Genomic DNA, 27,766 nt, shown 5'->3' on the forward strand with positions numbered 1-27,766 from the left:
TTATAAACGCTTACCATAATGATGGTCGTAGGACCAAGAAAGTAGAAATGCTTAAATTGAATCAGCAGTAGCTTTTGGTAATAATTAACCTGATGCTACTGAAGATCTTAATAAACACTCCTGGTGTTACCATTGGCCTCAGGTGACTACATGGTAAAATGTGTTGTCAAGGTTTTAAGTTCATTACAGAGGGAAAGGCTGTTCAGTGTCACCTACCTGATTGTTTAAGACAGAAGTCAGAGGGTAACCAATAAGAATACAAAATGTTTATGACACACTGGAATTTGAACTATTCAAAATGACAAATGTCAATTACTTTTTAATTTAGCTAATGACTGACACATAGCATAACTGATTGTCATCTCACTAGAACCTTTAAAGCGATTAAGAGCTTATTAACTCAACCAAACTAATAAAATGGGGAGAGTCCTTTGCTATTCCATTTTTATATGAAAGAGCAATTTAATATAGAAGCATTATTTACACAGGAGGTACAGGGTGAAGACACATTAGAAGTTTGATCAGTTTACCATTTTTATTCCTTCTTCTATAATACACAACGACCTTAAGAGGAAGAGGTCTTCCACAACGAACAGACAGAGGTTAATTGGACAATTGATAGATCAAGAAATACATGTATTATTGTATCTTTATGTTGGTATGCTATTATTTTCCAGTATGTGTTTTGGGCCTCTGGTCTATTACTTTTTCCACTGCTTGTTTTCTGAGTCCCATTTGGCTGCTAAGCCCTCCACTGGGTTCATTCTCATGTCCAACATCCTTTGCAGCTCCTTTGCTTTCCACTCGGGATCAAAAGTGTGTGGGACGGGTCCAAACACTGCAAAGAGACCATACGTGTCAAGTAATGCAGAGTCTTAACCTTAATTGCATAGCACACACATACAATTAAACGACATAATTGCTTTTCTGTCTTCATCGATGACATTAGGAAAACAAAGTATTCATTATTTAAAATCTTGAATGTGCAGACACATCACTGCATTACAATTGTTGGCATACATACCAAACTTTCTCTGCCACAGCACAATCAGGCCAGTAAAGCCGACTACGAAGAGCACCCCACCAATCACAGTTTTCCACTCTGCCGTCGCCTCGCCCATCTCAGCAAAGCTCTGCTTGAAGCTGATGCGGTACACTGAACATTGAGAAACACAAAACCTAGATGATGACAATTGTAATAAATAAAAAGTGACTTAACCATTGATAGTATTCGTTGATAACAAAATCAGTTTAACCTATAGCAATGAAAGAATCAGCTCCTTAAAAAAAGAAAAGTGCTGCAGTGCAATTTAGTCTTACATGCAACCTTCTCCTCGTTGGAGAGTGCAGCCCAGGAGCCATGCTCCTTCTCCTTCAGGGATACCTGCTCAGCACTCAGGTCCTGCACATAGCAGATATCTGGGAGGGGGTTCTCCCGCCGGTCAAAGTAGGAAGGGAGAGTGTAGGCCTCTATCTTAGCCACACCTGAAGGAAATGAAAAAGAACGACTCATCAAATAAGTTTCCATAACATTGAATGACTTCAAACCTGCCAACCTTTTTCTGAAATGTGTTGTTGATGAAAGACTACAATGCTTTGTTTTTGTAAGACTCTGCTGTTAAACACACAAATCACAGAAAGCAAAGTGTAGATTTATAAAAAAAAAAAAAAAGGTACATGCAATTATCTAATTGATGCATGTAAAATAATATATCAATTCCTGTATATATCCATCTGTAATACTTGAACGATTGCCCGTCCAGCTGACAGTACAAGAAACTATTAAGTTACTAGCACTTCAGGCAAACACTTTTATGGTGGCTGTAAAATATGTTTACAAGGTTTGATCTGAATTAAGTGCGCAGCCAGATGGACATAGCTATGGTGTCAGATAGTAGATAAGTATAGATAAAGGCTCACCAGCCAGAACCGCATTACAGGATTGATATTGTGTTGTGGGTGAAAATGCGTTCTTGTTGTTCAAAAAACGACTATGATTTGCACACAGAAATACAAAAACGTTCTGGTCCTTGAAGTCACTGCTTACATTTTGTTCTTTAGAAAAACATGCTTTTTTGCATTGTTATTCAAATGTGTTCATGGAGGGCCAAGTCATTAAAAGAAAATGACATAGGGAACAAACCTGATATAATGTCATTGCTCAAAAATAGAAAACACTTCAGGTAATTTCATGTCACACTCACCATGTCCTCCACGCAGACATACGGATGTGGAAATGGCACGTTTGCCAAGAAGGCGAAGGGCTCTGGTGGCCAGCATTCTGTGGGAAAGATCATATGAAAGACATTAGCAAACATACAATAAAACTCATCCTCCTCAAAATCTGTGTGATCTTTTAGCAATGGTTTTAAAATATTCTGTCAAATTATCCTGTTTCTTTTGGGAATGATAAATAATAATGTTAATCTGCACTTTGCAGGTGTTAGGATACTTCAGAAACTATTGTTTTGTAGCTAATATAAACTATATTACGAAGTCCAGCTATTGGCGTTTCATTTAAATAATTGGAAGTAACGTGGCTAAAATAAACAACATTAACAAAGAATGTATATGTTAAAACCGAAATACAAAAACCCCTTAATTGTTGTTGAGTGTGTGTATCCAAACCAAACGTTTCGGTTTCCGTTAAGCAGGAAATAAGTATGTTTGTGTGTTTCTCTTATTATCCGAAGATACTGTTATGTTTGGCTGTGAATAAGTTTGTCTGTGAAAAATAAATATGAAAGACAGACCATTTATTTTGTGTTTTTTAGAAAGGGGCAGGTAATATGCGATTTCATCTCCCTGCTCCTTTTCGCTCAATGGTCTGTTTACAGAGACATGTTTTGTTAACAATTATTATACATTAAGTTTTGCATACCATGAACGGAACAAATACAAATGAAATGAAAAAGGTTAGCTGACGTTAGTCCGGAAAGCTAAGCTGTTGTTAGCTTTAGCTACAAACACAAGGTCATAACGCTAGCAACGGATAATAGATAATAATGGAAATAAGTCATTCAAGCCAATACTGTACATTTCAACATTTAACCGCTTATATATATAATCCTGTAGCTGACCACAGTTCTATCTTACCATAGTTTGAGCATCACCAGCATTTACAAACAAAAATGCATTAAGCTTACGAAAGCTAGCCCTTCAGTTAGCAGGTCCTAGCTCCGATCCCCTCTGACAAAGTCACTCGTATACAATTGATTATTGCGGTTAAAATTGCCCAGTTATCTTGATAAAATACCTACACCAAGAATACAGTGAATGCTACAATGTATTTAAGTATTAAGATGTGATGTTTTTCGATATATTTAGAAGGATGTTGTTGGAAAAAAATACGACCTGCTGTCTCTTCGTTGATCACGTCCGCCGATGGGCTAAAAGGAAGTATGATTGTGACACCCGGAAAGACGTAAGCCAAGCGTTTATGAGAAGGTGAAACAAGACCAGTTTTTTCTTTTCTATTCTTTCTTTATTTTCTGTAATATTTTCATTACTTTACATGTCTACCCCTGATGTCAACTTCTTTATATACAAAATATATGAGGTTCATATATGTCCTTGAATAAATAAAAAAGGCCAGTTTTACGTCATATCCATTCTGATTTACGGCACCACCGGTGCTGCAGAAACGAGTGGACGGTGGCAGTGAGATTAGCTCTTATGGCTATATTTCCTGACAGTGACTAATTCGTTTAGGAAAAAAAGACAATTGTGATTTTTGCTACTTGTAAAGCGTACACGTTGATGACAGAAAGCATAGCGGTAACAACATATTCTGACTGTAAGGTGAGTGCTGAGGTAGATATCTACTTGTTCTAGCTAGCAGGCAGCAGTCGCTCATCGTGTAGCCACTCAAGTTCCCTAAGGATCTGTTTATTTTTTTGTACCGGTTTTTCCGGTTTTTTAAAGAACATGCCTATTCAACTGACCAGCCAGGCTTACTGTAAAATGCTCTTACATGCTGCCAAGTATCCTCACTTTGCCGTGAATGGATTGCTGGTGGCAGAAAAGACGAAGGAGAAAAAGAAAGAGAGCCACAGTGAACCTGTCCTGTGTGTGGACTGTGTGCCGCTGTTTCACGGCTCCCTGGCTCTGGCCCCCATGCTCGAAGTAGCTTTAACGCTGGTAAGTCACATTATAGAGGTATACATTCAACTATATTTATTCCTGATTTATTTTTTCCAATGTCTATGCTCCTGTTTAATAATGTTTATACCTCCTTATAGTATTCATATTGTAAAATGTAAATGCATTCAGTTTGTTTATAGTCACGTATACATGTGTTATACTTGAATAACATTGCCCTTTCTGATGTGTTGCACCTCTGGTTAGATGCAAACTACATTTCGTTGTCTCAGTACTTGAGAATACATCTCATCTTAACTTCACAAGCTACAACTATCAAATGTATTTCAGCTGCTACTGCAACTAAATAATTTACCAATCTGGGATCAATACAGTATATCACTAAATCTCTTTGGACTGACTACATTTTCACAAAATATTTACATAGTGAAATTTTCCATAGCATGAATATTGTTATTGTGGATATAATGAGTAACTGGTTAAAGGCACATCATAGATGAGCTAGAACATACTGTTCAGAGAATCCCTTATAAAAGACAACATACCATATTACTGATCTAAATGACATTGTTTTACCTATGTATCACTTATAAAGTAGACAATACAAGTTAATTACAGGTCTAGTTTTTTATTTTATTGAAAATAAATGTGTTTTGAACTCTACTGTCCTTTCTTTACATGTTGGCTCCATGACTCCTGCTCCTTTTTTAGATCGATACTTGGTGTAAAGAAAATAATTACATCATCGCTGGATATTATCAAGCCAATGAACGCACACAGGATTCAAGGTACAGGAAACTAAATGCACACCTGCTACTAAACAACCAGCTATGAACTGTGTATCAAGCTTATTTGGACTTTAATGCACTCAATTGTTGGTCCTTTCTCTTGCAGACCTAACCAATTTGCAGAAAAAGTGGCTGCAAGGATCTCTGAAAACTTCCATGAAGCCGCAATTGTTATGGTAAAAGATATTGATTTCAGCTGCTGTTAATGGAATCTGTAAATGCTTAAAGGTGGGGTAGGTAAGTTTGAGAAACCGGCTCGAGATACACTTTTTGTTATATTCCATGGAATGCTCTTAAAGGGGAAAGGAAACACCAATTAGTTATAATATTCCGGTAGTTTATTCATTTTACAATGGATATTGATCGTAATATTTATTGTATATGATATTACTCGCCAAAAGAAAATTAATTATCCGCCGGCCGGGTGGGGAATTCCGGGACCAGGCCGCCGCCATTAGGGGAGTCCCAAATGGTGACGTCACTGGCTGTGTTTTCGCTCCACCGAAAGTCAACACAACGTAGCAGATATGGCAGCGATGGAGGAATTTTGCAATGAGATCGACGTTTTGAACGATGAATTTGACTATTCGTCGGGAGATTACATTGATGTGGAAGCATCTACAGTTACCAGGCATCCCATGGCCTATGCTTATGAACCGATTCGGTCGAATAGAGTGGCATACGATCCGGAATAAAAAAATTAAAAAAACACAATGCTAACAGTGAGCCTCTGAATTAGCCCCGAGCGAAAATGCTAACCTATTACTGCACCGATAGCTCCCTTATTACTTATCCTAGCCGCACATACAACACATCGTTTATGATCGCAAGGAGACACAGAATCTAACAGTGCCCACCTCAACACTGGAAGATACAAACTCGCGAGGCTATCCACAAAAACGTACATCAACACAAGTGGCGCTAGGTACTAACATACGCCAGGCTAACGGCTTACCTTCCTCATTGTCTGGTCTAAACTGGTCTTCAATGGCATTACAACGATAAAAACGATGATGTAGTTAATCCATAGGTTAATATCCAATGGGGCTGTGTCCCCTTTGAAATGTTCTGATAATCTATAAGCAATACAACTGCAATTCCGTTATCTGCTGTCCGCTCTGTGCTCCGTGCCATCAATAGCAATACTAGCCTTTTTAGGGCTGTTTTCGACAGATGAGCGTGTGTATGCCAGTTTAATTAGTTGAGCTATAGAACACCCCCAATTCTCTATTGTGCGTCATAATAATAGCTACCATTTAGTTTGGACGCGATTGCGTTAATTAATAAGGTCACACTGTGTCAGTAAATACATGTGTGAGCTAGTAATCTGGTAGTGCTGCAATATTTACCTCTCTCTCGGCAGCTGAAGCAACTCGTTTGGTGGCTCGAACTTCACGTTTGTTGACACTGTCATTGTCTTGCGCGGCCGACGTGCTGGGACGGTCGGTGTTCCCGACTGCATACGTTGAGAAATCGAATATTGTGGGAACAGATCCTGGCTTCAAATCCAATGTTTTGTATTGAACCAGGCATCCAGACTGGACTTTGAGCAGCTTCTCATCCTTTAGTGGCAGCCTATGGAAATGTACTTCTTCCTTCTTTGTATAAAATCCATTTGTGCAGCCTGGGGCAATACAATAAACTCCTGACGACGACCGTTTTCTTGTAATGTAAACTACTGGTGCATTGCACGCCATGTTGTTTGTTATTGAGCTTTGGCCCAGGAAGCCGTACCCAATCAGTGACGTCACTGGAAAAGTCCCGGAGCAATGGAAGCGCCCATGGTCATTAGGCACGTATTTCAAAAAGTAAATTCGCGTATCTCGATCGTTTACATTGGAAATAGACTAGATAAATACATTTCCTAATGGTAATATTGTCGCATGGAAAGCAGTTTGAAAAGTGTTTCCATTTCCCTTTAACATCCCGATAGCAATGAATATCTTAAGTGCTTTGACAAAAAATACATAAACAAATGTCATCTGTGGAAGCCGTAGCACTGTAAAAAGCACGACCAATCATCTGAGCCGGCCCGGCTAAAATAACTGGATGGCCTACCTGCCTGTCAGCCTTCCATCTGTGCACAAGCTTATCTCGTGCCCTCATTGGTCATGTGCGCGTGTGTTGGACGAGGGGCTCTGTAAGGAAGTGGCAGATTTTTTCCAGTTGTGTATTTTCAAATTCTAGCGCACTCGAGCTGGTTTCTCCAGAATTACCTACCCCACCTTTAACTACTGACTTCCTGAATTTTCAAAGCATGTGGTGCATTTTTTAACACATGTGTTCTTCCAGGCAGCCACTGGTTTTAAATCGCTATGGTGTGTATATATATATCGTATCAATATAAAAATGGACTTGCAGATCTGAAATATTAGAGATTTTTATATGTTTTACGTAAAACGTGCAACACACTTGTTTGGTTCTGTAAAGATATACCGAACAGGTCTGAAGGGCTCTAACTTCCTTTCCTGTTTTTTTCCTTCAGCTGGACACCAGTAGATTAACAATGAGCTGTTTTGAGCCCATTGTGCTTATCTATGACCATCATGAACACAAGTGGAAAAGCAGAGAAGTAACTTAGTGAGTATCTCTCTGTTTACATTTGTTTAAATGAAACTGAAGTGTATATGCATCCTTAACCACAGCTTCTGGCATTCAGGCTCTACTGTGTTATCTCACTAAATAGCAAACATGTACATTGTCTAGAATTGTTTAGGATGTTAATTGCCTAAATGATGTTTTTGTCTTCCAGTGACTGTTTTGAGGACTGGAACGAAGCACAGAAGATCACGTCTTCTATGTTGGAGGGCAGATCCTACGAGAACTTGATTGACTTTGACAATCACTTGGATGATCTGAGGAACGACTGGACCAACCCTGTGATCAACAAGGCTGTCCTGGATCTGTGCTAAGAGAATCAGTCCGCAGCACCTTGGACATGCAGACAAATATTGCTGCCGTTACAGCATGCATGATGCTACCTATTGTGTAGCGCAGGAGTACAAAAATGCTGGAAACATGGTCTTTGTTCCATTAAAAGCCCCTTGTACTGAGAGGATCTTGCAGAGCACTGACCGGTACGGCCCAAATCTCTCAAGGCCAAGCGCCATATGTGTACTGTTGGCCTGCGTCCACCTTCACAAGGTGATACCATTGTGATTAAGGCCATTTTGTTTTTTTCTGCAATGGTTTGTGTTTATTCATAGTTGTGTGCAAGTTAAATTCTAAATGATTTGATACATTTTTCTTCTTAAATTGTAAAACCAATAGCCATATAGAGATCAAGTCTTAAATTATTAAAACATTATTAGTAAAAATGTAAGGAGATGATTGTACTACTGAGATATGATAGATGCTGTATTATTAAATGTTTAGTTTATTTTTAACCCTGGAACTTCATTCACACAGAAATATGGTCTGAAGAAGTTTGGGGTTGTTTATTTAAGATGATTAATACATAAATGAGTATAAAGATTAACTGAAAAGACAGGATTTAAAAAAGTGATGTCTTTTCTGACTGTGTCTATTACCAACTTCAGTCATTCTCTGGTTCCACCAGCAATATTAATGTGATGATTAACTCCAAAGGTTTGACTTTTAAATTATTCAATCTTCCACAAATACTTTCTGTGTCCTTTTCTTGTCGCTGGTGCACTTCAGAATGTCATTCTGGATAGTGCACACATTGGATTTTGATTGTTTTCAGAAATGCAATAGGCTGGATCAGATCACAGGAATGTGTGAAGGATGTTTTAGGTTGGGTATCAGTTGTAAGAATTGCGTAATAGTCTTTAATACTTAACTGCCCCCTCTAAATTGTAATATATAGTAAGTAATGTAACATTTGAATACATAATTTGAGGATAGAAAACTACCTTTGTATTTGAGATAAGAATTATTTAGTAAGCGCTAATAACTTAAATTATTGTGTGGATGACACATTTTCTACAATGTTTTATGAACCGAATGTAAAATTAAACAACATTTGGGAACCACATCTTTGTCAGACTCATGTCATTTAGTAGATTATTGTCTTGGGTGTTTTATACTGTTGCCTTTTGACTGTAAGGTTGATAAACATATTTTTTAAATCACCAGCTCCAGGGCTCTAGCTTTTTGCTAAAATAAACTTAAGGATTTTATAAATGGCTTCAAAAAAGCATTTGGTGAGGAGTATGTTATCTGCTCAAAACCTCTATAATAAATGTTTTTGTTCATTTTATTAAGGATGTGATTTTGACACTCCCTAACTGCCTATAATTTGTCAGAATTTATAAAACAAAAAATGCACCATTAGAAGTATATTTAGAAACAACTCTTCTCGGCATGGCTCCACCTTGTGGAACAACCGAACCTTCACAAAGGTGTCGGATTCACATCAATAACACGAAGTGTCAGAACAATACTTGTGGTAACATTGAACATGTATTTCTTTCATTATTGTTTACGATACAAATATAGTAAGCAACATTTTAACAATCCAAGATATTTATTACAAATCTAAAATAAAAATGTTCTCTGACGTCTAAGGAAGATACTGCATAAACTAATTATTCATGTGTTGAAGTAGGCTTCTTTTTCTTAAGTGCAAAAATGAGATACAGTACATGTACTAATTTAAGAGTGAACATCACTTCCCTCCAAAGTTGATACATTTGAATGCTTGAGATTAAATTGAAGGATAAGGTGTATCTGTATGGTTTGAAAAGATTCTCCTGTTTTCTTTAACTAAATAAACTACTAATAATCCTGAGTAAAACGCGTCATCACAAAGTCGATTTGAGAGAAACATAGTTTTCAAAGGACAGTATTGCTACAAATATATGACACCATCTACGGCAGGGGTGTCAAACTCAATTTCATCGCGGGCCACATCAGCATTATGGTTGCACTCAAAGGGCCGGTTGTAACTTTAAGACTATATATAAACATTGACATATATATATATTGAATATATATGAAATAACGTATTATATTACATTATTGCCTCTGCATTGGATTATTATCGGATAGGGTAATAACTTCATAATTAACTACGTCTGAAAGCAGAAGTCTAGCGCAAATAATTGCAAGTCTCTTCAGTGAGAATGTCACAATATGATTTTAAAAGAAAAGCCACATTATGAAAAAAAAAGAAGTGACATTTTGAAAAAAAAATCTATAAGAAAAAGGCTAATTCTAAGAAAAAAGGCATATTTTAACAAAAAAAGTCAAATTCTGAGAAAAAGTCAAATTTGAGATGCATTGTGGGACATGTCGTTTATGGGCAACGTGCTTCTGTAAAGTAGCATGTTACAGTATAATAAACATATTATATTCTTTGTAAGCTCTTGTGGGGCCACATAAAATGAAGTCGCGGGCCGGATTTGGCCCCCGGGCCTTGAGTTTGACACCCCTGATCTACGGCTATACAATAATACAATGCACACTATTGTATCATTGTAATGTAGCCTAATATTAATCAAAACACGTTTTATAACAGTACACCACTGACATTGACAACTGTTCTGCAGTGAGATTATTTACTTCTTACACTTTCCCAAGGTTTAAGGCCAACTGATAATATTTGTATGCAGGACTTTAAAATCCGTTTTGATTAAGACTAATGTAACTTTTCTAAAGGGAAATTGTGAAATCAGGGTAAATATTGCCATCTACTGGTGCTTATCTGTAACTGTCGTGGCTGGCACGCGATCAGCTTCACTTCCGGCGCAGATAAAGGTAAAAATAAAAACTAAAGGAATGATCAGTCTCGTCATTTCCAGCCGGGTCTAATGCCCCAACAAACAACCTTTATAAATACGTTTTTTTCTCAACATTACGATTTGCCAAATGTGGGGAATTACATAACAATAAATACAAGTGGTTAAAGTTCAAGTAACGGTACAACGTCCTCACTGTGCGACACGACGTCGCCGGTAGTGACGTAGCTGTCTCATCCTCCTTGTTTTTTTTAGACAGGCTGCAGCGCGGGAAAACAAGACGAGAGTAGATGTGAGGGTAAAAGAGTTTGGAAATAAAAATTATCTTGCCAACCTGACAGCTATGGATGCCTCGGAGGTAGAGTTCCTCGCCGAGAAGGAGACGGTGAAGATTATTCCAAATTTCAGTTTAGACAAGATTTATTTGATCGGGGTAAGTAAGTGAATAACTTTGTCAATGCGTTGTTTACAAGGTTACAATGGACTGTTTTCTTTTGGGTTAGGGGTTAATTTAAAGAGTTTGAGTTTAGCCGGATACTGATACTTGCATACCGTTAGTTACATGAACTCAATAGTTAAGGTTAGCATGTGTCAAACCTCTCAGTCTGATGTTGAATTGTCACACATTTGGGGATTCAGACCGGGTCGCTTCTCTGTTATGTGAAGCCGAAACGGTAACTGTAATCTATGTATGGCAAGCCGATTTAGCTTTTATTCATTTCTGGAGGATCAAATAATTGTTTTGATATCAGGAATTCAATTGTTACTAGTTATAATTCATTTATTACTAGTTGCAATTGAATTCCTGATATCAAAAAAGGATTTTGATTTTGAAGTTCAAATTGTATTTCTGATATAAACTTTTTACATTTAGACTACTTGAAATTGAATTCTTGATATCAGAAATTGTTATTTTTACTAGTTCAATTGTAACTAGTAATACTTGAATGAATGATATCATAAATTGACATTTGAACAAGTTAAAATGCCAACTCCCATTGAAATGAATGAGAAAAACGATGCAAATGTCACTAGTTAAAATCGCATTTCTGATATCAGAAATACACATTACAACAAGTTACAATTTAATTTCTGATATCGGGAATTTGCATTCGAATTAGTTAAAATTCAATTTTTGGTATCAGAAATAAACATTATTACTAGTAAGAATTGTTTTTTGATATCCTCCTGAAATGAATAAAAGCGAAATGGGTTTGCCATATCTATGCAACGCTACTGATTATATGATCAAAAGAATGGGAGTCAGTTTTCCTTCCTGTGTGTATCCTCAGGGCGACCTGGGTCCCTTCAACCCCGGACTGCCTGTCGATGTTCCCGTCTGGCTGGCCCTAAACTTGAAACAAAGACAGAAATGTAGAATTGTTCCTCCTGCGTGGATGGATGTTGGTAAGATATACAATGCATACCCATCTTCAATATATACAAGCTGCAGGAATAACTGACTACTTTAAAATAGAAACAATGGAAAGGGGACTTACATTCTGGGATCAAATGTACATAATGCACCAATTTGTCCCAACTAATTACTACACTACGTAGTGTTCATCATAGGTTGGTGTGTTCTATAATTGTAATTTGGAAAGAATGAAAAAAAATCAGGCTTTAGCTGTAAAGGATAAACTAGTTTTAAACGATGAATTCATTAACTCAAGAAAAGTAAACTATACATTTCAGTTCTCCTAACCTTTCCTATATGATTCAGTTGCTGGAAACACTGGAAATAGGACGGCACTTCTTCATATTTTGACATATTGATTTCTTCCATCTGACAGTTCGGCACATACAATGATTGTTTTTGACTTTCCTGATATTAATAATAATAATAATGCATTACATTTTTAATTAGAGCGCTTTTACAGGTGCTCAAAGCACTTTACAATTACATTAATATTGTGCAGATAAACTGGAGGAGATACGAGATCTTGAGAGGAAAGAGGACACCTTCACACCTGTTCCCAGTCCGTACTACATGGAGCTGACCAAACTGCTTCTGAACTTGTGAGTCTTTTTATATGTGAATAATCCCCATTCGTATGGAATTCAAACTAACATGCTTTACATGCTCCCTTATTGTCTGTGTGCACTCTATACTTACATGAAGGGTTATGTGTCTCTGCAGTGCGTCTGACAACATCCCTAAAGCGGATGAGATCCGCACGCTAGTCAAAGACATCTGGGACACGCGTATTGCCAAACTCCGCCTCTCCGCCGACAGCTTCATCAGTCAGCTGGAGGCGCATGCCAAGGTACATCATGAAGAATCCCACGCTGAGCCTTCCGTCTACACAAACTGTTAATATGATATTGTGAGCAGTGGCATTATGTTTCTGCTTTAAAGGGCATCTTTAAGTGGTGAACATCTGTGAACATTCATTAGGGAATGTGAACCTTGGAGTGCTGTAAGTGTTTCTTAATAACAGGATTAACAGTCAGTGTCTTGAGATGATCTTTTTATCCCCTCATCTTGTGGCCCTACTGCTTCCCTTTTCCCTGTCATAGTAAGATCCAGCAAATATGAGCTTAAGTATTCACAGCAGTTATTAAAGAAAGAATAGTACGCTTGTTAAAAGCATGTGTCCTTTGTAACTCTGGCCCCTCCCCTCTACAGCTGGACAACCTGACCCTGATGGAGATCAACACCATACGCGCCTTCCTGCTCGACTCTCTCAACTGTTTGTACAAGCTTCGCTCCAATCAGCACCCTGGGTCCAGTAAGGGACAGTTCGCTGACTTTTAAACTGACAATTCAAAGCCTGCTGCACAGGTTGCCATCTTGTCCCATGATCTCAAGTCTTGTTCTTTCTCTCCCGGCCCTTCATTACGCTAAAGACTCTTTTTCTCAGAAATGTAATTTAAAGATATCGACCAATAACCTCTTGATGGCAACTCAATTTGACTTGCTTTTACTTTGGTTTTGTTAATGGGTTATATTTGTTGTGTGAGACATGCATTACTCTGTACAAATGAAAAGCATCTAGGCTTTATATGTATCTTCTGATGAATTATGTGCATATGTAATTTAATTAAGGATGCTCGCTGTAGTTTAAAACTGCCACCATTGTTGTATATGTCAGTTAATGTCAAAATAAATGTATTTGTGTAGAGTTCTAGGGTATAGCATTTTATTCCTGGACTAAAACAGATATTTGAAGAAGGCAGTCTACAGAAATGTTTCACTTTTTTGGTGATGTTATATAGAAATTAAATGAACGTTACTAGATGCTCTTGTTTGTCAGAGAAGAAAAATACATTTAAGATAAAGGGAATTTGTCCTTTACCCTAAGTGAAGTGCAACAAAAGAATATTTGTTTTAATCTAAAATAGATGTGTGGAAGGAAGCATAGATTCAACACGGTTTCATTCCAAAACCATTGACAACGTTTTCAGTATGTGTAGCACCCACAAATGGACAAAGGTTGATAGTTAACATTTTGGAAATATTTTATTTCTTTTTTGTCTGAAATCACAGCCATATATTCATAAATACCTAATTACTACATTCAACAAAGAATATATTACATTACAATGAATTCAAACAAGTACATTTTAGAAACAGGATTTCACAGCATCTAGACATCCTCCACTGAGTACTGGGGCTATTGCATGGGCGTGCGTGGGCTGGAGACGGGGGTGGGGTCGTTGGCAGCTCTCCTCAGCGTGCCTCTTCTGCTCTGTAAAAATGACAGACTACATTCTGTATCAACCTGATCCCCTCGAATGGCATGGGCCTCATTTATAAAAGGTGTCATGATTGAATTCTCGGAGATGCGTTAAGATTCTGTTTGTTCTTGGCATGCACATTTGAAAGGTGTGAGACGTACAGTTGACACTTGAATGTAAAGTCCCTGATCTCTGGTGTTGTGTGGAATTAACATCATGTGGACTACAACTCATTCACATGCTCCCAACTTCTTGAGGCACTTGTATTTCATATGCTGTATGTAGGGGTGGCTGTGCTTTTGTCTTTAGAAATGAGTTATTTTGCACATTTGAAAAAGTGAATCAAGATTTACTTTGAAGTATTGAATGCCCCCATTCTGACACCAACTTCCCCACCACAATAGCTTGTGCAGCGTTTTAAATCAAAACAATGATCAATGCCCCTTTTCATTGGGATGAACTGTGGGCAGGTTGTACATGGGGACGGGTAAATAGAAACACCTTTATATTTTATCAACTTTTATTCTAGTGTGATTTCAAGGCTTTTTTCAAAATGTATTGGCAACTGCAGAGGAAGATGGCCATTCTGTTTTGAACGTTTGGCTACCTTATTGCAACTCAAATACAAATTAACAATCCAAAATGATTCAGTTTATTTAATGTTGGCACCATGTCCTCTCATGGCTGCTGATCAGGGCTTGTAAGGCAACACATTATGCAAACCGTGATATTGTTGGAGTCTAATGCAATATAATGTCAGAGTGTGGAGTGAAAGGTCCAACGGTAGGATAAAGCAATAATAACCAGTTTCATCAGCTGGCTGCTTAAGAGACTCTTCATGTCTTTCCAAAATCAAGTATGTCAAGTGACCAAAGTAAAAAAAGAAAACTGTCGCTGTGGGTTTCATCTGGTTTCAGTATGAGAACATCATTAGCTAACTAGTCCTGCCAGCAGCAGTGACGCTGAGCAGAGGCGTGGATGCTGGGTGTTAAAACAGAATGACATGTTGCTGTGAAGGGAGGGGTGAGAAGGTGGGTGCCATTTCTCAGGACCTCAGTGCGCTCGGACGCTGTGGTTGGGTGAGGAGAGAGTGAGAGGAGGAATATATCCTGTTCTCTCTCACTGTTAAATGTCTCAAAATGAGCTGTTCTGGCCAGCAGCAGTACAAACACTAAAAGCAAGGCTTTCTTTTCCAACCCAAAAAAGCATAAACATATAAAAATGGCAGGCTTTTTTTCTTTAAAAGAACAATGATTAAAGTAATAAAAACATACAAAATTCTTTTAAGTCTTCATATTATATACAATACAAGGCTGAAGCACCTTTTAGAATTCTTATTCTCAAATTTTCTATTTCGAAATAAAACATTTCCTTAATTCTTTCCAAAAAATGTGCATTCTCTTAAGTTCTTCCCTAATTCCAACAGTTCTTTGTTGTAACACAGTACCACCAGGTAGTTCTTCAGCTTTTATTCTTAAGTGCATTTCCAGTTCAAAAGCTCATGTGGCCACTGTGATAAGATCAGTCCCGACTGGCCAGAAGCCTTCGAAGCGTTCGAGTCTCTGGACGACACCCCCCCTGGGGCCGCGGCCCCTCATTGGCAGGATTGTCTGTGTAGCTGTGGCGGGAGGGATGCAGGGACTGAACAATAGAGCAGCAGGGGGCTGAAGAGTGACAAGCAGGTGCATTATGGGTGATCTTCAGGTGCTCCTGGCCCATGCTCTCTGGGTTAGCTACATTGGCACACGGTAGTGGCACAGTCCCTGGCCACCGTCCAAAGACTGTCCTTCACTGTCCTGTCTGCTGTGCATTCATCCACCACTCATCCATTCACTCAATTCATTCATTCATCTTATCCAGCCAGTCTTATTCTCCTCCTTGGAACCATGTGGATCAGGCCATGAAAAATAAACTCTGGGTATCAGTCTGAAGGAGGATGGCGGGGGGCCATCAGGGCGGCGGGTCGGGGTCACCTGGGAGGGTAGCCCTTGTAATGGCCACCTCTCGGCCAGTGTGTCTGTGGCAGCGTCAAACACTTCCTGAAGTGCTCCAGCTCGGCTTGGAGCTTCTCCCTTTCCACTGCCAGCTTCTGCCTCTGGGACATCAGCTCCTACAAGACAAGACGGAAGATGTAAATATATATTTAAGTTGAAAGAATAATCACAACAAAGAGGATGTGTGTTCAGCTCCATGCTCATAATACAAAGGTGGTCAAAATAAAGGAGGAATCACAATGTGAGAATACTGTGCTGTCAATTATTATCATAGAGGTCAATCTAATTATACTCAAAGAAGCATGTGTGGAGAAGGGAACTGTTAAGAGGTGTTGATGAGTCTGGGCTTATAGATGTTGCAATGTGTGCTACGAGGCACTCTAGTGTTCTGTGCATGCTTCTTACCCCCATGTTATGAGATAGCTGCTCAGCGGTCAGGCTGAGGTTGTAGTTCTGAGCTTCTAGTCTTCGACACTGGCTCTGCAACACGTGTCGCTCCAAACCTTGCTCTGGAGAACCAGAGAGAGTGAGAGACAGAGGGTTAGGGGAAGAACCTGATATTTACACACAACTGAATTCTAGAGGAAGCATGAACACTGCCCTCTAGTGACAAATGAACACAATTGTTTAAAAAAAACTATTTTCTAGGAATACAGTATATGGTAACACTAAACTATGAAACAGCCAATGAGATATGAATGGCTTTTTCCGAGGGAGGGGTTATGTATCCGTCATATAATAGAAAATACATTACATCGACAGTTTTAAGCAGTACAGTATATCACAGCATGTTTTAACTGCAGCTGCTTACCCTCAACATATTCCTGATAAGCTTCAAATATGGACTCAATCCCCTGCCACTTGGAAGCGGGAGCCTCCTCTTCCTCCTCCTCCTGGTCCTCCTCAGAGTCCTCTGGACCCGACAGGTCCTCCCTCGCCCCCGAGGCCTCCCGGTGGAGGCCTGCAGAGAAGTGCTGCCCGTTGGGCTGAGGGTGAGCGTGTGAGAGCGGGTGGGGAAATGGATGTGCGTTGGAGTGAGATTGTGAATGCTGCGGTGGCCGTCCAGGAGCGCTCTGAAGCTCCGGAATGTTGTAGTGGACCGAGGACTCCTGCAGGTGGGACGACTCCGACATCCCCGCGGCTCCACCTGAAGCACAGGATGGGAGAGAAGGGAGATCGTGTCATATTTGATCACTTTGTATTTATTGCAATAATGGTAACATGACTCATCTAGGGATTTCGATTTGGTGCAAAGTGCCGCAGCAAGGCTTTTAACTGGCACACGGACATGTGACCACATTTCCCCCATTTTGGCTTCGCTCCACTGGCTGCCAATACATTTTACGATTCATCTCAAAATCCTTTTATTTACTTTTAAATCCCTAAATGGCATGACCCCACCATATCTTTCTGAGCTGCTACACCCTTACACGCCCACCCGCCCTCTAAGGTCAGCTGATCAACTGCTCCTGAACGTGCCCAGAAGGGGGCCGTGGCTTCTCTGTAGAAGACACACTGTGGAACCATCTGCCCCTGCACATCAGACAGGCCTCCACTCTGCCTGCTTTTAAATCGCTTCTTAAAACCCACCTCTTCTCCTTAGTGTATTAACATCTTTTAGAGCGTTGCTTTTAAACTGTCTATTGTTTTTACTTGTACTTGTTTTACGGTGTGCGAGCTGTGCTGTGTAATTTGTTTGTATGTTTTGTTTTGTTTATTTGACTGTACAGCACTTTGGTCTGGAGGTTTAAAGTGCTCGATAAATAAAGCTGTATTGTATTGGATCATAATTTTTCCGTGCATATGATTTCTATGAATTCATATATTAAGTTTGGAATGCCGGAAGAATTACTTAACCAAAGGGACAAATTGCCAATCCAAACCCAAAATATCAGTTTACTATCACAGAAGCCCATAAAACACGTCAATAAACCAATCATTCCAGCTAAAGATAATACGATTGTCACAGCAGCATGTTAACAAGGCATTGCACATAATGTGAGGGAAAAGTTATATACAAATTAATTTCTCATGCGAAAATATACTTGTTAAATGTGTCTATTTGCCGCTTTGTATGTCAGCGCTGTTGGTTGGATAATGCATCATTGAAAGATATCACCACATGGGTTCTGGGAATTTGTAATGGCCATTTTTCAAAGATAGATTTCCAGACAATTACTTACTAAATTATTAATTGACCGAATAAAAGCTTTGTGGCAGACCTGTAACATCCTGCATCTCAGTGTTATTAATGGAAAGTTGTTTGTCTCGTCACCACACTGTCCTGTTGCCCATTGGCCCCCCCGCAGAGAGACCGCTCCCATTGGCCCGTGCTGCTTACCTTTATGTTTCTGCAGAGCCTTCTGAGTGGACTGAAGCACAGATTCGTGGAACTGCTGGGCAAATTCCTCCGGGGTGAAGCTGTCCCAGGGTTTGGTGCGCCCGTTGACGCTGTGAGGACCCTCTTTAGCCTGCAGGGGAAGGGGGGGGCGCAAGCTGTTCAGCAGGCTGGAGCTCCTCTTAGAGACCGGCCCCTCACCGGGCCCCCGGGCCTTGTCAGGGTAGACAGCTGGAGAAGGGGGTTCCTTTGGTCTTAATGTCTCCCCAAGGGGCTTTGGGTGACCATTGGGGGACGCTGGGCGATATGAGGAGGGGCTCTGCGGTCTGACACTGTGATGGCCTTCTGATTCAGAGGGACGCTGGGCGAATGCAGAATCTGCAATCATTTGAACATGTGTTAGTCATGATGAGGTCAAGATCCACATTACTACAGATGGAGCACTGCAATTAGCAACACATCTCACCAGGAATCCGGGGTGGAGGGCTCTTACACAGCAGATGAAGGGCATGTCTAATGGTATCCAAGGTTACGCTCTTTTCTTTAATGACCTGAAGGAGCTCCACCACCCTTTCATTATGTATGAGACAGAGGAACTAGTTCATAAGTCATGTCTGTATATATCTTACACAAAGACCCATTTCTCCAAACGTGTGTGTGTGTGTGTGTGTGTGTGTGTGTGTGTGTGTGTGTGTGTGTTACATGAGGCTGAATGTGGCCTAACAGCATGGGAGGCAGTGCGCTGCCATCTGAAGGCTGCAAACTGTACATCAAAAGGATTACACTAAGATCACTGTAAGCCCACTGCTGCCACTGTGTGTGTGTGTGTGTGTGTGTGTGTGTGTGTGTGTGTGTGTGTGTTTAACTGCAAGTGTCTCCCAACAGAGCCTTGAAACAAGTCCACCTTTCCTAACTAGTGCAATGTAACGCCTTACATTATGCTTCACAATATGCTGCAGTAACACAGGGGTTGGAGGTAGACATGATCATTGGTTGACACCTTTATTATTTCCTTAAGGCTCGAGTCAACATGCCGTATTCATGAGAGCGCAGCGCATGTGAAGCAGGCAGAGCTCAGCTGAAGTGAAGCGCCAGCAAGCTGTCGAGCCGACAGAGTAAAGACTACTTTTGAAAAACTAAATGAACATTAACTCAGCTGAAATGAGATGTGAAAGAGGAGAGACACGATATCAGCAATGGACGGGATGTGTGTATAGCATGTAGGGGACAATGCGTCACTTCTGTAAAGTAATGCAGTGGTTTCTAACGACCTCTCCAGTCCCTTGCAAAGTCCTTTCATTTCATTTGAAATTCTAGCATTGAGTCCAGTGCGTGAGTTTCCTGGGCACACACATTCTTAACTTAAACAATACCGGAGCAGCAGTTTATTTAATTAAGAATAGCTAGGAGGCATCTTTACGCACAGTTAAGGCTTTCACTAATTAACGTAGTTCTTGAAACATAATTAAGCAAAACAGTTAGTAAGCAACACTAAAGACCCATATTAAGAGGAACTGTTTAACAGAATCACCCATTGTATTCACCCAGGTTTATTAGAGCAGCTTCAAACTTGACAAAATAAATTAAAAAAAGTGTGAAATGGAATATTTCTGTGTATTATAACTCCCTCACCTCTCCTCTGCTGGACAGTGACGTGGGACAGACTGAACGTGGTGAGGAAGCGCTTCTTATCCTCCAGCTCTGGCGCTCGGTTCATGTCCTCCGGGGTGAAGCGTGTGCTGAGTTGGGGCACCGGCGGAGGAGTGCGTTTCGGTTGCGAGCAAGATGGTGAGGGGCTGCGCTCCCTGAGCCTCCTCCTCCTTTTTCTCCTCTTCTGCTGCACCAGCTCATCGCGCCGGCCCACTGTGGTCAGGCCAAACACTCCCAGGAAGTCGAGTTTCTGTGCGGAGAGGCAAAAGAACATCTTAATGCATTGTTTCGTCATGAGTGCTTGTAATTACAACAGGAATTGATTATGTGGCAGGTGTTTTACCTCTGAGGAGTCCTCCAGTTTGAGTGGCGGCTGCTCTGCTACTCTCCTAAGATGGGCTCTCACCTCCTCTTCATCACTCTCGTCATACGAGTCATCCAGCTCGTAGTAGTAACCTGCAACAAGCAAAGCGTTCAGTACTGACAAACCACTTGCTCTAATAAAGTTAAGCGTTACATAAAACAAAATGTAGCTTTCTAAGAGTGCAAATGGTGGTACCTTTCTCCCTGGCCTCCTTTCTCCTCTTCTCCTCCAGGTCTAACTTGCTGACAGGCCTCCGGTGCTGCTGGAGGTATTCGTCATAGATCAGCATTGTCTCTGGGCCCGTCCCCACATTGGCTACCTGTCCCATGCCTGTCCCGGGGGGGATTCCTAGCCCTTGTCCATGTCTGCTGTGCCCCGGGTGTCCCTGGAGGCTCTTCAGTCCAGCATTGCTCTTCATACCTCCCTCCATTTCATATTGGCTGGGCAGGGACAGGGTTGCCCTCTGCTGGCTAAAAAAGGACTGGGTGGATTTCTCCAGATCAGCAAGGAATGTGCTGGGTTCCGGCAGGCCCGGAGGACCTCTCAGTGGGGGGTACTTCTCCATCACTCCTCCTTCTCTCCTTCGCGCTCCGTCCTCATATTTTGCGTGCCCGGGGGGAAGCCGACTGAGCTCGTAGTGTCCCATCCCTGAGGGCTCGTGGTTCCGTCTGGACTCTGAGGCGGTGTCTATAAGAGAGGCAGGGTTCCACAGGGTGGTGGGAGGGTGGTGTTCACGTGGTAGCTGGGGAGGTTTGGGGGAGATGAGGGGTGGAGGGGCGCCTAAGTGAGGGTGGAGGTCCCGGCTTCCTGGTTCATGGTGATTTGGTATAGATCTGGAGACATACAAAAGAATCATGTAATCTGTTAAAAGTACTGCACAATGCCCGAAATCCAAACACATATACAATGCAGAGACACACAATAGTGCTGACATGCTATGTCTATTCCCCTTCATCCCTGTGAGTATGTCTGAGGGGCTGTGTGCCTGTGCAGGGCAACGCTATCAAGCTCAGACAGAGTAGCCCAGAGCAGAGAGAGGATGTGGCCAAGGCACACAATGTCCTCTGGATATGCAGGCTTCCACACACACACACACACACACACACACACACACACACACACACACACACACACACACACACACACACACACACACACACACACACACACACACACACACACACACACACACACACACACACACACACACACACACACACACACACACACACACACACACACACACCACACACACACACACACACACACACACACACACACACACACACACACACACACACACACACACACACACACACACACACACACACACACACACACACACACACACACACACACACACACACACACACACACACACACACAGAGAGAGAAGGCCAACTGCTAAGGCTGAGGCCAGGATAATTCTCCTGATAAAGAGGCAGGCAGAGGAGAGAATAATCAATGTGGAGAGTAGAGAGAACCATGGGTTTGTAAAAAAGGAATAGTCAATGATACATGGAGAAATATATGTGTATATATTAAGGGAGATACTTGGGAAGAGATACTTGAAAAGGAATAATGTTATGGATGGTGGAGAAGAAATGGTCACTGCGAGAAAGAAAGGAAAGCAGATGGTTGTCTCAAGTGTCTTTCCAAATCAAGCCTGGCAGGAACGCACTGTGCAGAACGCACTGTGCAGAACGCACTGTGCAGAACGCACTGTGCAGGACCAGCAAATGATCTATGCCTCCCTGTTTGTGTTTGCGTGTGTGTGTGCGTGTGTGTGAGTGAGTGAGCAAATGTGTGTGTTATCTTCAATCTGCAGCCTGTGAGCTGTGATTCAGCAATTATCCAGCAGGGTTACTGATACTGGACGTGTGTATCTCTCCTGTCCTCCCAGTACAGCATTAGCCTCACTTCTAGATCGCACACAGCAACCCAAACACAGGCACAGTAACAAAGGAGGGTAAGCTCGGGGCTTATGCTGTGCAAGGTTGAGAGGATTAGCCGAGAATTAGCCTTTGTGTATCTTAGCCGTCCCACTCGCTGCCTGTTTCAAACCGCTGCCCATTTGACATGAAACAGCATCAGGACATCATCTCTTTCATCATCAGGACCCCACTTTACTCCCTACATCAACACCTAAACATAGATGCCTGTTTGCCGTCAGACCTGGAAGGCAGCATGGACAGAAATAAATTAGACATGATGTTTCCAACGGGGTCTATTTGTTTTCAGTCCTGCCTGATAACACACTTCTAAAGCCTGCCGGCTCCTGAGGCTTCAGAACACCGACACAACTGTCCCTTTAAAGCTAGCCCAGACAGACAGCTAAACATCCCCAAGATAGTGTTGGCAATGAACGCATGCATGAGTTTCTGGTGTCACAGAGAACCCAGAACTGCGTTTCTCCATCAGATACCGAGGGCTAAACAAGTTTGTAATCGCCATCGTTGTCGTGTTGTGTAAGTAACTACCGCTAGGCCTGAAAACTGGAAGAGGGTTTAAACGCTGTGATTGTTGTCTCACCTGTGTGAGTCTGTCCTGTGGTCTAGTACATCTCCGGGCCGTCCTATGTCCAGGTGCTGCTCCAGAACCTGCTGGCGGAATTCAGACACCTGATACTGACGGTCCTCCTTCTCCTGCCGCAGCTTACGTTGCCGTGCCAGCCACCTCTCCTCCTCATTGGCTCTCTGAGCTAACATTGAGGCTGAGAGCGCTGTCCCCACAGCGCCAGCCCCCAGGAAGAGGCCGTGGCCTGGGATCAGACCTGGGATGGGATGATGTGATTGGACCATTGAAGGGTGGAGTCCTGGTGGGACAGGTTTGGGACCTGGAGGGGCGGGCTCTTTGGTTTTATCTGTGGTAGTTGGAAAGGACAGTGTGAACATTTTTTAGGGCTTCAACAAATTTCAACATTCATTTGACAATTATTTTAGCAGTAGTTAAATGTCAGAAACGGCAGGGTCGTTGTGTCGGGGACATTGCTTGTTTGGTCTTAACAAAAGTCCTACACCTAAAATGTTTTTTTGAGTGACCACAGTAAAAAGAAAAAGGGAGAGAAAGGAACCACAGACTTGTTAAGCAAATAACTCCTGACTGACAAGTAACTCATTGTCATTAAGTGTAAAAATAATTATGGAACAGTTCATTAAAAGACAAATAGTTTCAGCTCCATCTCAGATACAGTGTTTTGCAGGGACCAGTGTTTGTAATCAGTATGATTGTAGCGTAAGGGAGCCGCAGTGAGAGACACATACCAGCCCGGTTAGGGGTGAGTCTCTCGGGCTTGGTCCGGTCCTCCTGCCCCCTCATGGCGTGGAGCTCGGCCAGGTAGTGGTTCTCCATGGCCTTGGAGGCCTGCAGCTCCTTCTCCCTCAGCGCTCTCTCGTTCTGCCTCTCCATTTCCTTCTCTCTTTCTCTCTCCCTCTCCCTGTCTCTCTCACGCTCTCTTTCTCGCTCCCGTTCTCTCTCCCTCTCCAGCTCCTTTTCCCGTTCTCTCTCCCTTTCTCGCTCTCTCTCCCGTTCTTTTTCTCTTTCCGCCTCACGCTCTCTCTCTTTTTCGCGTTCTCGGTCTCGCTCCCGCTCCCTCTCTCTCTGCCGTAGCTCATCCTCCAGCTGATGCCTAAAAAACAAAAGGGGACAGGAAGTCAGTCACATGATGAAATAAATCACGGCACACTGCGGAGATCTACTGCATGCGTGCACTACTGATTGTACATGTCCTTGGATTAAGGAGACTTTACCTCTCGGACTGCAGTGCCGACAGAGAGGGGTGAGTGAAGTCTCCAGGGTAGCGCACTCCTTGGAGGTGCATGTGAACGGAGGGATGCATGGGAGGGAGAGCTCCCCCTCCTGGCAGCTGATAGAAAGGTGACCTCATAGCAGAGAGACAGAACGGGTCGTCCATCCTGGGATAAAAAGAGGAAGAGAAGTAGTCAGTCCCTTTGTGCGACAGTGCAGCATTCACTATCATTAACCTGTGAAGCAACATCACAGGGTCTTCCATCTTTGAAGAAAAGCAGCAGCGTCGTCTGTCAGCTAACCTCAATCACCACACCGCAGCCAGCGAGAGACTTTGCTGTGTGCTGATGCACAACTGTGTGTTGTTGTGTATGTGTGTGATAGCCACTGCTCATCCCCTCATTAAATCCATTACAGCGCAGTGTGTGATGGGTGCTGCAGTGCTCTGATCTGCCTGGTTGACAGACCAGGGGCACGCAGCCTGTGAGATTGCCCAGAGCAAGCAGGGTCCTTCTCAGCACACACAGAGTATACACGATCATACGTAGGAAACATTTCAAATCAATGTATTTTCAAACAAACATCTCACATACATTTTCTGCTGCTGGTGTTTTCTGTGTATGACCACTGGGTTGTCACTCCGATAAAGAACTCTATAAATCAATAAGCAAAGATCCTGAAACAAAACTAATTTTCTTTTTTCTTTCAGTTGTGAGCAGGAAGCGTCTCATCTCAGATGTATAAACAGTTCCAGGAATCATTTATGGTAATCTCCCACAAAGCATGCATGAAAAAGCTCCAGATATATGGGATTAAGTGGCAAACCAGCAGCGGCTCTCTTATGGCTGTTCATATTTTATTCATACGCATAACCGAGCTCGGGTTAAGACTAGGGAAATGGGTCCTGCTATTCACTGCCTTGGGGTAAGAAGCTGAGAAATAAATAAAACTGCTTCATTAATAAATCAATACTGAGTTGTGTTTGCCTTATACTGCAACACATATTAGATACCCATAAAATCTGTCCAGCTGACCAGGATATCTTCAAACAAAGGCCTCTTGGCAGCAGCTTTTCAGATGATGGTATAATAAAAAACTTAAGTACAGTCCTCAGTGCATCCGATATGATTAATGCTGCACTTATGTGTTTTTCTTCCTTCCTGCCCATGATAAAACGGTGCGTTTGGTTGTTGTTTTATGCGTTATTTGTATTTGGTTACCTTGAACGTGAACCTGTTTTTTTATTTGTACTGCCATCTGTGAAAGTCACCTCTCTTTTCAACTCCAAATGAAATCTCTTACCCAGTCAAATACACATACACATTAAAACAACAATATTTGTACCTCTGGGAACATTTATTCAAGGTCAGCTTTACACAAATGCATTTACTGCTGAGTATAAGCATTACTAATACTTAGCTCCGTTATATGCACTGGCTTGCACAATTTGCTCTCAGAGGAAATAGGTGCTGAGTCAACAAATGAATGGAGAGGCTTACCTGTATGGCGTGAACGAGGGGTGGGGCAGGTAGCTGGGGTGGTAGTAGGCAGCTGCGGCGGCTGCAGTGGCGGGGTCCAGACCCATGGGCAAAGAGGGCATGCGGAGGGCATCCTCAGTCGTGGCATAGGGCCGGAAACCACGGAGGTACTCTTCTGGTACATGACCAGGGGGCACTGCGTTAGACATCTGTCTGGCCATGCTAAAGTTAGGAGAGGGGGGTGGGGGCACAACACAGAAAACGTGATGGTTAGTTTGACTTGCTTGTGTCTACTGTTGTACACATATACTCCCACTCATCGCACCAACGCCAACAAAACAAATGTTTGTAATTTGTTGCGGCTGCTTATTTGAGTGAGTTTAATATAGCCATGAATAATTGATCAAGCACTTATCACAATGCAAAGAGAAACTCCATTTTGAATGGAAACCTTGTAAACTCCTTAAATCTAGAGACACAGGCAGAGCAGTGTGTGACTCACTTGAGGGGCTGGAAACGTGAATCCTGCATGACCGCACCGGGGCTGAGACCAAAGGCATAGGGGTTTCCCAGGAGGTGGGCAGGGACTGAAGGGCCACCCTTTTCCTGTGGGTGGTTCCCCTCAGCACCCAGACGCTCCCTGCTGGCCCCGCGAGGCACCGAGTCAGCCTGGAGAGAGATACAGAGAGAGTCTCAGTCATTGTTTGAGTAGACCTGTGACCGTCACGCTTGTCAATGCTCATGAAGCCCATCCTGAGAGGGGAGACGGGGGGGAGAATAGGCCTGTGTGTGAGGCAGCAGCCTCCCTCACTCTCTCTTCCTACCTCGGGCACCTTTATTCACTTTCCCACAAAAAAACCCTCCCTATAAAAATAGTCGGATAAATATTTCTATCGTCGGGAATCCATGATAAAAACGGAGAAAGCAGGCGAGGTGATGAAAAAAAACATCTGAGCTGTGTTTCTCTAATTGTAAACACGAGATGTCCTACTTGTGATTGATGATGATTAGGTAATGGTAGACGTACTAAGCAGACTTTGATCTTGGCAAAGTGTGTGGGAGCCTGTTAATGTGCGCACATAACTTAAACACTAGCATCTACACGCAGACAACAAAGTCCAACATGCAGCATCCCTCTGCCTCTCTTACTCCTTCACCTTCCTCTCGTGCCTTTGGCAGCACGCCTGGTCTCACTTATCTCTCTCCACACACACACACACACACACACACACACACACACACACACACACACACACACACACACACACACACACACACACACCACACACACACACACACACACACACACACACACACACACACACACACACACACACACACACACACACACACACACACACACACACACACACACACACACACACACACACACACACACACACACACACACACACACACACACACCACCACACACACACACACACACCACACACACATTTCAGAGCTACAAAGACATCCTGCTGTGGGAGTGGGAGTGCGTTTACTGAAGCTTTGGTTTCCCTCTGCCGACTGATGCAACCGCGTAACAGAGAAACTTGTAAGTTGTTCATGGAGGGTATAAAGACATGGAGGATTTTTGCGTATACTCATCTCCCAGAAAACGCAATATCAAGTTGAAGGGAACTACTAGAAAGACTGGAACAAAAGGGAAAAGGAAATATAGAGATAAAGACATTAAGTAGATAAGTGCGATCAAGGCGGTTCTTTCCGACATAAATTAACCTCTGGGATCCCAAGGATTAGTGAGAGACCTTAGAGTAGGACTGTCCTCTCTCTTACTGTCTCGGATCAAATAAATCCAATTTACGGAGCCATTAACTCCACGTCGTGTTCCGCAGCCACTGACCCCGACTGACGCTGATGCACTAACATCCAATCTTAAACGCCCCTTATGTTTAGACT

The 27,766-nt window shown here is 42.2% G+C and overlaps 4 protein-coding genes across 9 annotated transcripts in view; 2 read left to right on the plus strand and 2 right to left on the minus strand.

Annotated features, from left to right (window-relative positions):
• Positions 1 to 509: 509 nt before the first annotated feature.
• On the minus strand, positions 510 to 3,450 carry cox4i1 (cytochrome c oxidase subunit 4I1). The gene is made up of 5 exons (XM_034074698.1): positions 3,355 to 3,450; positions 2,205 to 2,281; positions 1,321 to 1,485; positions 1,025 to 1,156; positions 510 to 838 (listed from the first exon to the last, which is right to left on the minus strand). Exons 2-5 carry the CDS (start codon positions 2,278 to 2,280, stop codon positions 702 to 704), a joined length of 510 nt encoding a protein of 169 aa, XP_033930589.1. The 5' UTR covers position 2,281; positions 3,355 to 3,450; the 3' UTR covers positions 510 to 701.
• Positions 3,451 to 3,612: 162 nt separating this feature from the next.
• Positions 3,613 to 8,884, plus strand: emc8 (ER membrane protein complex subunit 8). The gene is made up of 5 exons (XM_034074686.2): positions 3,613 to 4,140; positions 4,813 to 4,889; positions 4,996 to 5,065; positions 7,375 to 7,469; positions 7,642 to 8,884. Exons 1-5 carry the CDS (start codon positions 3,928 to 3,930, stop codon positions 7,799 to 7,801), a joined length of 615 nt encoding a protein of 204 aa, XP_033930577.1. The 5' UTR covers positions 3,613 to 3,927; the 3' UTR covers positions 7,802 to 8,884.
• A 1,916-nt stretch (positions 8,885 to 10,800) lies between these two features.
• gins2 (GINS complex subunit 2) lies at positions 10,801 to 13,960 on the plus strand. Its single transcript, XM_034074760.1, has 5 exons — positions 10,801 to 11,024; positions 11,884 to 11,998; positions 12,511 to 12,610; positions 12,732 to 12,858; positions 13,221 to 13,960. The coding sequence occupies exons 1-5, from the start codon at positions 10,935 to 10,937 to the stop codon at positions 13,347 to 13,349; spliced, it is 561 nt and encodes a 186-aa protein (XP_033930651.1). The 5' UTR covers positions 10,801 to 10,934; the 3' UTR covers positions 13,350 to 13,960.
• Positions 13,961 to 14,035: 75 nt separating this feature from the next.
• Positions 14,036 to 27,766, minus strand: part of gse1b (Gse1 coiled-coil protein b) — a 183,046-nt gene continuing 169,315 nt past the window's right edge. For 5 of the 6 annotated variants that reach the window (XM_034074704.1, XM_034074720.1, XM_034074738.1 and 2 more), the window contains 13 exons: positions 26,346 to 26,512; positions 25,865 to 26,065; positions 24,959 to 25,018; positions 24,368 to 24,532; positions 23,882 to 24,246; positions 23,151 to 23,481; positions 20,814 to 21,451; positions 20,598 to 20,710; positions 20,237 to 20,504; positions 18,608 to 18,982; positions 17,078 to 17,413; positions 16,672 to 16,775; positions 14,036 to 16,382 (listed from right to left, as the gene is read on the minus strand). In XM_034074704.1, the coding sequence (XP_033930595.1) occupies positions 16,242 to 16,382; positions 16,672 to 16,775; positions 17,078 to 17,413; positions 18,608 to 18,982; positions 20,237 to 20,504; positions 20,598 to 20,710; positions 20,814 to 21,451; positions 23,151 to 23,481; positions 23,882 to 24,246; positions 24,368 to 24,532; positions 24,959 to 25,018; positions 25,865 to 26,065; positions 26,346 to 26,512 (3,264 nt within the window). In that variant the 3' untranslated portion in view covers positions 14,036 to 16,241. The remainder of the gene's footprint in view (positions 16,383 to 16,671; positions 16,776 to 17,077; positions 17,414 to 18,607; positions 18,983 to 20,236; positions 20,505 to 20,597; positions 20,711 to 20,813; positions 21,452 to 23,150; positions 23,482 to 23,881; positions 24,247 to 24,367; positions 24,533 to 24,958; positions 25,019 to 25,864; positions 26,066 to 26,345; positions 26,513 to 27,766) is intronic. The other variant, XM_034074711.1, reaches the window with a different exon arrangement.

The sequence above is a fragment of the Pseudochaenichthys georgianus genome, chromosome 3 (genome assembly GCF_902827115.2).
Source record: "Pseudochaenichthys georgianus chromosome 3, fPseGeo1.2, whole genome shotgun sequence".
NCBI classification, from domain to species: Eukaryota; Metazoa; Chordata; class Actinopteri; order Perciformes; family Channichthyidae; genus Pseudochaenichthys; species Pseudochaenichthys georgianus.

What these genes read in the sequence shown, in the direction of transcription:
- emc8 (XM_034074686.2), top strand. Translation starts at nt 3,928, where the DNA reads ATGCCTATTCAACTGACCAGCCAGGCTTACTGTAAAATGCTCTTACAT. An exon ending in ATGAAGCCGCAATTGTTATG is followed by an intron (nt 5,066 to 7,374) that starts GTAAAAGATATT and finishes TTTTTCCTTCAG; the next exon opens with CTGGACACCAGTAGATTAAC. An exon ending in AAAAGCAGAGAAGTAACTTA is followed by an intron (nt 7,470 to 7,641) that starts GTGAGTATCTCT and finishes TTTGTCTTCCAG; the next exon opens with TGACTGTTTTGAGGACTGGA.
- gins2 (XM_034074760.1), top strand. Translation starts at nt 10,935, where the DNA reads ATGGATGCCTCGGAGGTAGAGTTCCTCGCCGAGAAGGAGACGGTGAAG. An exon ending in ACAAGATTTATTTGATCGGG is followed by an intron (nt 11,025 to 11,883) that starts GTAAGTAAGTGA and finishes GTGTATCCTCAG; the next exon opens with GGCGACCTGGGTCCCTTCAA. An exon ending in TCCTGCGTGGATGGATGTTG is followed by an intron (nt 11,999 to 12,510) that starts GTAAGATATACA and finishes AATATTGTGCAG; the next exon opens with ATAAACTGGAGGAGATACGA.
- cox4i1 (XM_034074698.1), bottom strand. Translation starts at nt 2,280, where the DNA reads ATGCTGGCCACCAGAGCCCTTCGCCTTCTTGGCAAACGTGCCATTTCC. An exon ending in ATGTCTGCGTGGAGGACATG is followed by an intron (nt 1,486 to 2,204) that starts GTGAGTGTGACA and finishes CATTTCCTTCAG; the next exon opens with GTGTGGCTAAGATAGAGGCC. An exon ending in GCTGTGGCAGAGAAAGTTTG is followed by an intron (nt 839 to 1,024) that starts GTATGTATGCCA and finishes GTCTCTTTGCAG; the next exon opens with TGTTTGGACCCGTCCCACAC.